Source organism: Thalia democratica, chromosome 8 (assembly GCF_965202585.1).
Source record: "Thalia democratica chromosome 8, ktThaDemo2.hap1.1, whole genome shotgun sequence".
NCBI lineage: Eukaryota > Metazoa > Chordata > Thaliacea > Salpida > Salpidae > Thalia > Thalia democratica.
This window is the reverse complement of record NC_139172.1, coordinates 36,000,824-36,014,059: the sequence shown is the minus strand read 5'-3', so window position 1 is coordinate 36,014,059 and position 13,236 is coordinate 36,000,824. Positions and strand designations below refer to the sequence as shown.

At 26.7% G+C, this 13,236-nt stretch overlaps 1 protein-coding gene across 1 annotated transcript in view; it reads left to right on the top strand.

Annotated features, from left to right (window-relative positions):
* The window catches only part of LOC145841980 (AMP deaminase 2-like), a 29,645-nt gene that overhangs the window by 441 nt on the left and 15,968 nt on the right, over nucleotides 1-13,236 (top strand). Inside the window, exons 2-10 of the mRNA XM_082949307.1 lie at nucleotides 625-691; nucleotides 1,594-1,651; nucleotides 4,161-4,288; nucleotides 5,108-5,344; nucleotides 8,386-8,503; nucleotides 9,218-9,340; nucleotides 9,585-9,642; nucleotides 10,636-10,780; nucleotides 12,713-12,802. Of these exons, the coding sequence (XP_082805433.1) occupies nucleotides 625-691; nucleotides 1,594-1,651; nucleotides 4,161-4,288; nucleotides 5,108-5,344; nucleotides 8,386-8,503; nucleotides 9,218-9,340; nucleotides 9,585-9,642; nucleotides 10,636-10,780; nucleotides 12,713-12,802 (1,024 nt within the window). The remainder of the gene's footprint in view (nucleotides 1-624; nucleotides 692-1,593; nucleotides 1,652-4,160; nucleotides 4,289-5,107; nucleotides 5,345-8,385; nucleotides 8,504-9,217; nucleotides 9,341-9,584; nucleotides 9,643-10,635; nucleotides 10,781-12,712; nucleotides 12,803-13,236) is intronic.

Sequence of the window (13,236 nt, the reverse complement as noted above, 5' to 3'; positions counted from 1 at the left end):
TTTAATATGTTGTAATAAATAAAACTTCAACATATATTTCTTACAAAACTTTATATGCACCAGCTGTTCTAAAGCAAACATTGCACTGCACTTAACTTGCATAATGGCTTTACGGATTTTATTTTGTTCGAAATTGAAGTTTTTTAGTATAATTTTTTTTTTAAATTAAATAGATAACATCTATATGGCCCAGTAGTAGTTTATAAAATGATGCAATACCCATTAGTTTTATCAACTGTCTATTAGCTAATTTTATAAGTCATTAAGTATCAACAGAGTATAAGTTTTGTGACATTTTAAAAACTTTTTTAAACAAGATTATTTTCTATTTAATTTTTTTCTTACCAAGTGTTACTAAAATAAAATGTTCCAACAAATTAATTCATGTTTTTAAATTATTGAAAAGTTTATGTCATTTTTGTTTAATTGCTTACAATACCTAAAATTTATATTCGTACACTACATATTTCTCCTTTGTTTTGGCCAAAAAGCAATTAGTATTCAATAATGGACAAAAGAAACTATCAGTATACTCTTACTGCTTGTGAATAATTTCTGCCAGACACATTTTTCAAATCAAATTCACACCAAGATGGTGATTTTAATGTAAAATATTATTCACAGAATCGAATGAGGACGTTGCGAGCCCGAGCAGGCAAAGTCACCATCAAGTTTATTCTGCGGAACAAAGGTTCGTTTGATTTTATTAAATTTCATTAAAGAAAACATTTCTGACCATTATCAGTTTTTGTTTTGCCTTTTCTGCTTCAGCCTAAAAAACTGTTCCTTGTTTCAAAAATCTACAAAATTATGAATTTTTTTTTACCATGGATAATCTAACAATATTCTTTTAAATCTTCTCCTAATTGAATTTTAGTTTTTTTTAGTAGGATAACATATATTAAGTATTCTTCTAGTATTGATATACATAAAGTTCAATACAGCAGTTTTTCAGAAAAAGATATTTTTCAAACAGTTATGGTGTATTTTAACTTTAATTTGCTATTATACTACTATCAGGAGCTATTTTGTATAAATACTTTATGTACGGATATTTTACCTAATAATTTAATTATTTACAAGTAAAAATCTTAAACTTTTTTTTGAAGAATTTTAATATTGTTATTCAAGTTTTATTTTGCAAAATTAAGTAAAATTCAATTTACTGTAATTGCTCTTAATAGTATTATTATTAGTGTACCAATAGTATTGATAATGCAATTAAACATTTTTTGTAACTATTCTAAATTTAAAACCTGCTTTATTGAATAATCATCTTGAATAGTAAACTGATTACGTAAATTCAATTCAACAAAAACAAGTGACAAAATCGTTATAGCACGTTCAACTGTTTCTCGCTCAAGCTCTCTCGTTAAGTTGGCGAAAACGCTGCACTTTATTGATTCAAACTAAATTTAGCACGAAAACTTGGTTAATTAAAGCACGCGCGGCTTTCAAACCGAAGAATCGAGTTACAAAACGATTTTGAGCATAAGTAGCCAGCAGCAGTTCAAGTTTGATCAGTTGTTCGAAATTCAGCTGCAGATCATTTGCAAGTTGTGAAATATTATTATTATTTTTTTTTCTTGACAGGAATGTTTTTGAAAAAAGGAAGATCAAAGATCAAGACCAAGTAAATCGCATCACAGAGGTTTGTTTGCGTTTTTTGTTTTGTGTTTATAAAATAACAGTTGAGCAACAGTTTTCACAACAACATCTGCAAAGACGTTTTGCAGGCGGCATATGTTTTGTTTTAGATTGTGTTGCTGTATAAAAGCACAACTTTAAAGTTTGGTTTTGTATAGTTGTTTAATTATTTAGACTATAAGTTTTGAAGTTCAATTAAGATATCTAGTATTTTCTTTAAAGTATACTTTAATATTTTTTAGGCAATTGCCAGTGGTAAATGTAATAAAAGTTAAAATCATGTTTGTGATTAAATCATGTTAATTATATTTTTGTTATTAGTTTATGTTAAACTGAGTTGCTAAAACACAATTTATTAATCATTTTAAGTGGACTTAAGCTTAAAAAAACTAATGTTATTATAAATAACATTTTAAGTTATTTAAACATATATAACCAGTTTTTAAGATATATAGTTTAAATACAATTTTTTTTGGACATTTGTTTTTATTTAAACAAGGGATCATCAAGTCTAGTTTATTTTTAAGGTTTAAGTCATGATCTCTTACAAATCTCCTATATCTCCTATAAATCACTACCAAACATGATATAAGTTTTAGTCTATTTTTATTTGTACTACTGATTGAGTTTTAGGTTTTCTATACTACATTGAATAAACAGTTTCAGATATAATTTAAATGCTTTACAACTTTTTAATATGATATATTATTATTAACTTTAATTCTACAAAAAACCAGTAAGTAAAATTTTTACTTACTTTATAACGGATAGAATTCATAAGGTAAAAAGTTGAAATTTATTAAAAAGTAGTGTTTTTTTTCTACACAATTTTTTAGGTGATCATATTAAAATATGTGTTAAGCGTTTACAAAAAATGTTGTAGTTTGTTATGATATTTTCATATTGTGTTATTTGCCTCGTTCAACAAATGTGTGAAATAAGTTGTTGAAAAGTGTAAATGTAAGAGTAGACAATAGATGACAGTTATAAAAGTACCTTAAAATCAACGTTTATATGTAAAGTTTTATGTATATTTTAGCTAATTTAACTTTAATTTGTTTAAAACTTTCTGATGAATTACGAATTTTATTTTTGTTATTGAGATCCAAACTTGCTAAAAATTCTATTACAAATATATAAAGAATTAATTTTAAACTATTTTTTTCGGAAGCTAGAACAACGTTCAGTATAAAATTCTTTTCTTTTTGTCTCAGTATAAGTTATTAACTGTGATTTCGTCGTGTTGCATATTGATTTCAATTTTATATTTTACTAGCATTAAAATTTAGATTTTTAGTGTGTTCTTTAAAATTTTGATGGTCAAGTTGTTCAGGACTTAATTTAGTTTATTAACCAATTTAGAGCTTAAAAACTATATAAATTTTATTGAATATACTTTTTTATAAGTTTCATTAACAACATTTTAATATTAATTAGTTTAAAAATGGTCATTAGTCATTTAAACGAATTATAAAACTTTTCTTTTACTACTTTAGCATAGTAAATTTGAACTTAATACATGTATAATACTGATTCTAATATACTAGGCCATTTAAACCTGTTAAAACTAACAAAAAATAATTAAATAAAGTTAATCTGGGTTTAAGTAACCCTCTAGCTTGTTTGTATCTTAAAGCAGACTAATTAGTTTCACAGTAGTTATTAGGATTATATATAAATACTAGTTTATACAAAGCACAGGGTTAAAAATTAGTTAAAAATACTAAAACATTTGAAGTTTTAATATATGATTTTGCTGAACATATTTTTATTGATTATTATTTTTTTTAGAATATAGTATTACAAAAGAAAATAGAAAATAATTATAAAATGTCAGAAACTAAATCTAAGTTTGATGAGAACGGTAATGTAAGTGGTTTTATTATTAATTATATTAGTAGTTTAAAAACGGTGCATTTTCGTATTTAAAAGAAATTAATTAATTTATTTGTTTTTTTTTGATTAAAACCTAAGTTTAGGCTAAAAAGTAAATGCATCAGAAAATATTAACCTTTATAAAGTATTTGTTAAAAAGGTTTTTACAGCATTACTTATAATTTTTTTTAAAATTTTTGTACATGAGCATCAAACCAAAAAATACTAATTTTAAGAAAAAAAAATCACTCATATTTAAATTTAATAATAAGTTATTTAATGTTTTCAGCGCTTATTTAGAGGGTTCTTTCGTTCACTAAGTATTTCGTTACCAACTTGATACTTGAGTGAAAAATTTCGTTTATAAATCAGCATCGGAATATGCAGCACTAGTTTTAAGACAAATTTAATAACAAAAGCAACAAATGTTTTTATAACTTTTTACCTTACTCAAATATAAATATAATGCAAATAATCTCAATATGTTCTAGCATTTATGTGCGGACAAAATTCAAAAGTAAGACGGAATTTTTCACTTCAAAAAGTTTAATAACAAAAAATAAATGATAGACAATTTGATTACAACTAGAAAAACAAATGATAAAAAAAAAAAGGATAATCTTAATATTTTATTGCAGCATTTGTTCGCTGATAGCGGGTGCGGGGATCTGACGCAGACTTGCGAGTACAGCGAGGAGATACCCATCGTTTTGAAGGAGGAGAAGAGACACCAGATCGAGAGGCAGATCACACAGGACGTAGAGTCGTTAGTTATTTTTTAATAAGAAAAAGCACTTAAAAATAAATAAAACCGTGAAAAAGTTAATTTGAAAAAATAAAATTATGGAGTAAATTTTTTTATGTCGAATCGTTAGTTTTTTAAATAAAACAGTTTATAAAACGATAAGAAAAAGCACTTTGAAATAATTATGGACGTAGGGCATGGTGTACGAAATAAAGACTTTCGGTTATAGAGTCGTTAACCACATGGATACTAAACGTCAAATATTAGTTATAAATATTGTGCTCTAGTTTTGAATGTTTTTGGTGTTATTGATCTATCAAATTATGGTTTTTGGAAACTTTTTTGTAGCTTTAATTTAAAAGTAAAACCCTGTAAAAGTTAATTTGACAAAAAAAATTGTGGAGTAAATTTTCAAGTGTTTTTACAGTGATCACACTTATGTTTATAAATGTTAGTTGGAAACAGTCATTAATGTGATTAACATAACGTTCGTGTTTCTTATTCTGCCATAATTCAAGTACTATCAGTTGAAAAATAGCCGATGTTTAATGGTAATACATGATATAAAAATCAATAACAAATATAGTTTACTCAAAAACTTTAAAGAATTGCGATTTCATAGTTAAGAGAATAACTACATTTTCTAAAAAGTTTTTTTCTAAAAAGAAACACCGATCATTGTTTTCAAAACCCTACAAAACACAAAAACCCTTTAAAACAGCAGCCAAGAACTAGTAACTACAATTCACAAAAATACAAGACAATTGTTAACGTGATCAATATGATATTTTTCATGGAAAAATACCAATTGCTTTCATAAAAAAAAATCCATTAACACAGCAGTCAGAAGCATTGGAAGAAGCTGCAGACTTCCATCAAGATCATGGGCACGCTGAAGGAGGACCTGGAGAGCCTGTCCTCGGACGAGAACATGCACGTGAAGAAGAAGAACAACCAGGGGCTGTACAGCGAGACATCCAGCGACATGACCTGCGGCGGGGCGTCGTCGTCGACCCACGTCTTGCACAAGCCGAGCCTGACCTCGCAGCACATGCTGCCCCTGCCCGTGCTTGAGAGGTATTTGATTTGTAATAATTTTGTAAATATATATGTAAGATAAAGTGATCTAAATGCGGAAGAGTATATATATTTTATAAGTATATTTATAAAAGTAAAAAATATTACTTGCTATTCGATCTCGCATCACATTTTACCTCTACCCGTGCTTGAGAGGTATTTGTAGTTATTTTGTTAGTAAATTTGAAAGATAAGGTGACCTAAATGCTGGTAGGTAAATATATATTCTGTGTAAGTGTTTTTATAGGTTTGTTTATAAAAGTAAAAGTATTGCCTGCTATTTGATCTCGCAGCACATGCTACCCCTGCCCGTGCTCGAGAGGTATTTGTTTTGTTTTTGTTAGTAAATTTGATAAGGTGACCTAAATGCTGGTAAATGTTTATTCTGTGTAAGTGTATTTATAAGTTTGTTTATAAAAGTAAAATATTGCTTACTATTTGATCTCGCAGCACATGCTACCCCTGCCCGTGCTTGAGAGGTATTTGTTTTGTTTTTGTTAGTAAATTTGAAAGATGAGGTGACCTAAATGCTGGTAGGTAAATGTTTATTTTGTGTAAGTGTATTTATAAGTTTGTTTGTAGAAGTAAAAATATTGCCTGCTATTTGATCTCGCAGCACATTTTACCTCTACCCGTGCTTGGAAGGTATTTATTTGTATTGTATTAAAAAGTTTGTATAGTTATTTTGATATTAAGATAGAAGACCTTTGCTAAAAATTAAACATTAATTTTATTAAGAGATATGTGGTATAATTGAAAGAAATGCTTTCTATAGTTTTCTATTAAAGTATATAGAAATGTAATGAAGGTGACCTATTTGATCAAAAGTAAAAGTTATTTTATAGTTTATGTACTTTTAAATATTAATAATAAATTATAAACTAAATAGAATAAAAATACCGTGCTTAAAAGGTAAATTGGTGTTGTAAAAGTTTTTAATAAGCCTAGTGTATGTTCAAGTAAATTTAATTATTTTATTTGATATATTGATTTTATTCATGAATTGATCAATAAAATAAAACAAGATGTTGGTGTTTGATTAAAAAAGTTAATAAGCCTATTTAGACTAGTTCTATAGCTTTTAGTAAGGCTTATAAAGTTGCTGAAAGTTATATATTCTACTAATTTAGTTTGAAAAAAAGTTTATCTATAAATGAAAGATCACAATTATTGTAGTATATTAATGTTATATACATATTATCTAAAAATTTATAGATTTTTTTACTACAAACCTACACTATCTCTACTTATTAGTACTTTTCATTTTACCTTTTATTTACTTGCAGCCTGGAAGACTTTTTCTTCTTGTCAATGAGGTTAATCTTTTTTTCACACACTATTTCACTTTATTTTCATTTGTGTGTTTCAGATAACAACTTGTTTATATGAGTGGTTTGCTGTGGCTTCCTTTGTTTCATTTAAAAACACATTTCTGTTTTTAGTTTTTTTATATTCATTTTCGTTTTAGAATTATAAAGTTTCACCAGTTTTTTTTGCTGTTTGAGATTTATTTTCATAAACTCATTTAAAGTTTTGCCCATGTATATTGCTCATGTAAGGTGGTGCTACTTGTAAGAACAATGTTTTAGTATTTTAAAAATTATGAATATTTTAACTAAGTCCTAAAACTATTGACTTTATTTACTTAACTGTATTTAAAAATTCTAGTTTTTATGCTTAGCAGATCCAACAGCGTATTTCTATTAAAAATTTAAAACTAACTTTGAAAACAAATAAACATTATGTAGAAGATAGTCAAAACAAATTTTGTTCAACAAAAACAGATAATTTAAGCTCATAGGTTTAAATAATTTAGCAGGTACTATCCTCACTAACGAGAACTCAAATAATTGTTTATTGTTAGCTATATTAAAACTTAATAAAAATACCTACATTTTTTTTGAAGGAGTACAAAACTTGATAAGCAGATAGAGTGTGTGACAAGAACAACATCGTTTTGTAACTTTACTTTTCTAGCTGATTTTATAAGTCATAATTATATAAAATATATTGATTTTAGATTTATTTAAAGTTTGTAAAAATTAAACTGTGCTCCTATTCTAAAAGATGTCCTAGTTATTAAAATAATTTACTTCTTGTTTCATTTGAAAAATTTCAAAAAGTAATATACCCCAAATAGTTTAGCTTTGTCATGCTCATGGTTTTGATTATTTTTCTGAAATATTTTGTGCTGTCAGCGTTCTATTTTGATAACAAATTTAACTGTTACTAAAAATTTTTATAAGTAAGATAATTTTTAATTATAAAGTATTTCTATAATCATCAAAACAACACAAATATACGTCACATCATCTTGAATAAAAATAAATCATATTTAATTTAAATCAAAATTATTTTTTTCTAACATAAATGACAAAAACATTGACTAGTATCAGGGTTACCAAAAAACCTTGAATTTGACATTTAAGGCTAAAAAAAAGGAAAACCCAAGACTTTGATAACTTTTGAAAAAAAATTGGAATTTTGAACAAAAGTCACTAGAAAACCTGGAATTAAAAACAATCTTATATTAAAGATAATGGAATTTCGATTTGACACAAAAAATTCGCCTTATCGATAGATTTTTTATGTTATTATCAAAAAATAGCTTTATTAATAAACTCATTTAAACAGGGTTGTCAAAAAACCTTGAAATCCGGAGTTTAACAATTTAGGCTAAAAAAATCTTCAAAACCTGGAATGTTTAACAAGTTAAACATGTTAATTATTAATGCAATTTGACTCAAAAAATCTATCAAATAAATAAAAACCCTTGAGAAAATTTTGAAACCCTTGTGAAAATTTTTCAAAAAAATTTGGCAACTTTGTTTAAAGTAGTTTTACAATATCTTTTCAATGTTGTTATAGTAATTAAGACAGTTTTTTACCTCAAACTTAGTTTGTTCTAAATATAGACTCAAAAACTTGTACTTTCAAAAACCTTGAAGAAATTTTTCAAAAACCTTGGGCAACCCTGAAGTAATTGCAATTAACTATAAACTTTTACGATACCTTATTTGTTAACACAACACTTGACACAGTAAAACGCGGGCGATGATGCTGAACAATGAGGACAGTTTGGAAGCCGGCTTGAACTTGATGGCGCCGCTGAGGCACGACTACCACCGCATCGAGATATCAGGGGACGAAATTGCCGGTGTTAGTTCATCGTTGTTTGCAATATATTTGTACAATACAGTGTCAGCAAGTGGGATTTAGATTGTCTTTGTATTTGTTGTACATAATTCAGTAAGTGGAGTTGGTGTTTTTTAAACTCTGTTGCCTCCGGTAAAAATAGTTCCATTTTGAATGCTTTTAGTTTAAATAAATTGATTGTTTTTCAGAAAGGCGGTTGGTGAAAAGATTTACCAAAAATGCTTAAAGGTGGTATGAGCTAATGAATACTTTTGGAAAAATATGCACTTATATTCGCATTGAATATAAGTGTTAACGCTTAAAACTATATTTCCGATATCAGGTTGTCAAATTTTGGTTAAGTAAGGGTATCATATTAGCTCTTTGTGTTGAAATTTTTGCAAGCAGGCATACTTGCTTGCTTGTAGTACAATTTCACTTGCCTTTGAATTTTTTTTTCAAAATGAGCAGTAACTATAACATAAATAAAACATTTTTTATTTTATAAAAGTTTATATTCATATTTGCTGAAAACGAATTTAGAAGTACTTATAGCAATATGATGAGTATAAAATAAAAACTTTATCGATTTGTTTAAGTTAAACAGTTTTTATATATAGTACTAAGATAGAGACAAGAAAATTACAAAGAATAGTTGACATACCTAAAGACGATTTGAGAATTTTATATCACAACATTCTTACTTTCTTTAATGAAACACAAATTCATAATGTACAGGCTCCCTTCCACGATTTGGAAATAGCGTCGGCGCACCTCACCGAAGCGCTGCACATCAGGGAAAAGTACATGAACCTGTCGAAGCAGCAGTTCTTTTCCAGCACCGCCCGCTTCCTCAGAACTGTTAATAATAAGTTTTTAAATCACATAATTTTATTTGGAGTTGTATTTTTTGTTAAAAGATTTTTAATGGTGTTGCATGTTCGAGTTCTTATTGAAGTTTTAAACTGATTTTTTAAACACTGTTGGTATTTTGACTGGAAACTAAATTATCTTGTAAAACTTGTCCGTGTTTTTAATTTAAGCTTAATTTATGCAATTTTTAGTTTATCTGTAATCAACTTGAACTTTTCTATTTGTTAAACAGACAAAAGGACTGAACCCGGTGGTCGAGGCGTTCCCATCCCACGACAAGATCGATCAAGGTTTAATTTTATATCGTATAGTTAAATTGTAAAATGTTCCATTTAGATGTATTCCAAAAATAAAAGTTCTATTTTCAGTTTTGTTTTTCTAAGCTGACAAAACATACAGTTCAAAAAACCAAACGTAGAGGATTTTTTTGCTCTAAATGAATTTACTTCAACACATACGAAGAAAGCAGTGTAAATTTTAAAGATAATTATTTCGCCTTGGCGTGCGGCTAACGAGCTACATTAATTATTGAATATTGATTTTTGCTGTTAAATCAGCAAAGTAAATGTGCCCAGACTAGACTGTCAGTGTTATTAATTTACATTTAATTGCACGGTGAATTAGCATGTTACACGTTATGCTTAATACTTTTTTTTTCTAATACTTGTTTTTCCGTCTCACAAAAAGAAATTTTTAACAAACTTATTATTGATTAATAATTTGAAACATTAAATATAGATATCTAAGTATATAAATCAAGTATTAGGCTTTTAAAAGTGTTACAAAAAGTATTTATTTATGCTATCAATAATTTGTATATTTTTTACAAAATAATTCTCAATTGACATTTTAAACGTTGCCGAGTCTTGAAAACATTTATTATTAACTAATTGTATTAACACTATTAATGATGACTCTGATCTCTAGACTTGATATACTTTTTAAATTTTAAAACACTAGAATATTTTTTGGAAATTTATCAGACATCCCCTTTCACCTTAATTACAAGCATTCGCGTCAACACTTCAAATTGACTGAAACCTCACTTGATATTTTAAACATTGCTTAGTCTTGAAAACATTTATTATTAACTAATTGTATTAACACTGTTAATAATAGTTTTGAGCTTTAAACTTGATATAATTTTTATAATTTCATATAAAATAATATTTTTCGGCAATATATCAGACACCCCTTTCACCTTAATTTCAAGCATTCGTGTCAACGCTTCAAACTTTCATTCGAAATTAATTTATATTTTCAAATAAAATGTCAACAATCAGACGCCCCTTTCCACCCTCCCCACTTCAACCCGAAGCCCTACTCGAACATAAACCCCGAATATTTCCCCGAAAACGCGAAAAGCTGGCAGATCAAGATCGTCAACGGCGTCTTCCGCGTCTACGACGACAAGGAAAGTCTCGAAAAGTTTGTTCTGTTATTTATTTTTAATATTTTAAAGAAAAAAGTGATTTGTTTAATTTTTAGTTTTATATCATGTGTTTAGTGTTGTAATAAGGAAAGCCGCGAAAAGTTTGTTATTTAGTTTCTTCTAGTTTTGTATTAAAATAAACGTTATTTTAACTAGGTAAGCCTACGAAAGTTTTTTTTTGTGTTATGATGAGTCATTAGCACAACTATTTTAACAAAGTATTTGATTTACTATGAATTATATTTTCAAAGTTTTTTTCATGCATGTGTTTTAGCTTATATGTTTCGACGACAAGGAAAACCTCGAAAAGTTTGTTCTGTTATTTAGTTTTAATATTTTAAAGATAAAAATGTTTAATTTAAATTTTTAGTTTTATATCATGCGTTTAGTGTTGTAATAAGGAAAGCCTCAAAAAGTTTGTTGTTGGATTTCAAATTTGTTTTGGTAAAAAAAAAATACTTTTAACAATGGCAGCCTCCAAAAATTTGTTTTTGTTATGATGAGTCATTAGCACCAATATTTTAATAAAAAAAAACTTACTATAATAGATTTTTTTCAAAGTTTTTTTCATAAATATGTTTTAATTTATTGTTATTATAAAAGCCTTGTTGGTTTTATTCTTATTAGGTAATTTCACTGTTTCAAGGAAAATGTGAATTTAAAAGAGTGTTTTATCATATTTTAAACATATCATATATTTTCTATAAAAAATTGCTTTAGTTTATTTAACAGTCTATTGAAAAAAATGTTAAATTTTAATTACACTTGGAAAAAACGTAAATTAAAAAATTTGTAGAAAGTTGATGTTTTTTAAAATGATGAAGCTTGCTAATTTAGCTTCCTGTTACGTAATATAGGCTATAGCAAAATTAGTTTGATATTGTCTGAACAAAAATGTTTGAAAATGATAAACTATGGTTTGTATTTGCGTTTTTTATATTAATTAAAATTTAAAAGCTACATTTTGTATGTTTTTCAAAGAAAATACTGTAAATTTTACTATAAAAAAAACTTTATCTCTAATATGTTTGTTTTATTAAATAATGTTTGTTTGTTAATATCTGAAATATACTATAAAGTTTGTATTTATAAAAAAAATAAAGATTACCAAAAACCATAGGTATTAATATAAAACAATTTTTTTATATCCAGGGACCCATGAGACCTACCATACACAAAAATATGTTTTAGTTTTTTATTAGTTGGTTAAAGAAAAAAAATAGTTTGGTCACTTAAGTGTTTGAAGTATTTGGAAATTAAAATGATTATGAATTAATAAAGTGTGAGATGTTAGTAAATCCATGGAAAAATATAAAATAAAAATAACTTGGTCGAAAGTCAAATTTTGCTAAAAATAATGTACACTTGCTAATATTGCATCCTGTTACGGAATAAAAGCCATAGTAAGTTTTCATTTGATATCGTTTGAACTAAAACAATTGGCAATACTGCACCATTTTTAATGTTTTTTATAAAGTTTAATTAAAATAGGTAAAATTTTGTTTGTTTTTAAAATTGAATGTTTTTTTAAAGAACAATCTGCTGTCAAATTTTATTTCCAAAATTAAAATGAACTAATCTTGTTTGTTATTTTACCTTATGATATAAAGTTATAATATGAACAAGTGCACTTAACAATATTATCAAAAAAAAAGAGTAAAGAATACTAAAAACCGTATGTATTCACACACAACAAATTTAAATACTTTTACTTTCTATTGACAAACCATGGCACCTGCCATTCCCACCTCGAAAATAAAAAACACAAATACAAGCCCTAGTGTAGCATTATTAAATATTTAAGTCCAGAAAACATCAAATTAGTTTTACTGTGGCTTTCATAACGTAAGAGGGAGCCATACTAGCAATCGCCTGTCTCTCTTGTTGTTCTACTCACGAAAAGCTTAAATTTATATTTTACTTTGCAGGGACGAACCGTGGGACCTGCCGTATCCCCACCTTGAAAACTTCATCGATGACCAGAAGCAAGTGATGGCAATGACTGTGGATGGACCGCTGTTAGTTTGAATTTTTTTACTTTTTGTTCTTATTAAAAAGCTCGTTTAATTTGTTCAATATGGAGAAATTGTTTACTTTTTTTTTAGAGTAAATAGATACTTTTTTTTGGATAAACTTTTTTTTTGTTCATACATGCCTGATTTTTATTTAATAAAATAGAAAGGCTTATAGTAAAAACCTTAGTTTTAATGTTTTCCAAAGCGTATAAAAACATTGAATAATAGATTTAATCAATTTAATTAAACCAAAATTAAAAAATTTAAAGATAATTCGTTACGGTTTTATAAACATATGTAATCCTATACAAGTTTGTACAAGTAGTTGTCTTTTACTATTACAATTAGTAACGTACAAAACGGAAGTTTAAATAAATAAATGTTAATTACTACAAATGACTTATACTTAAATTCGATATTAAAAAACTTAGATATAT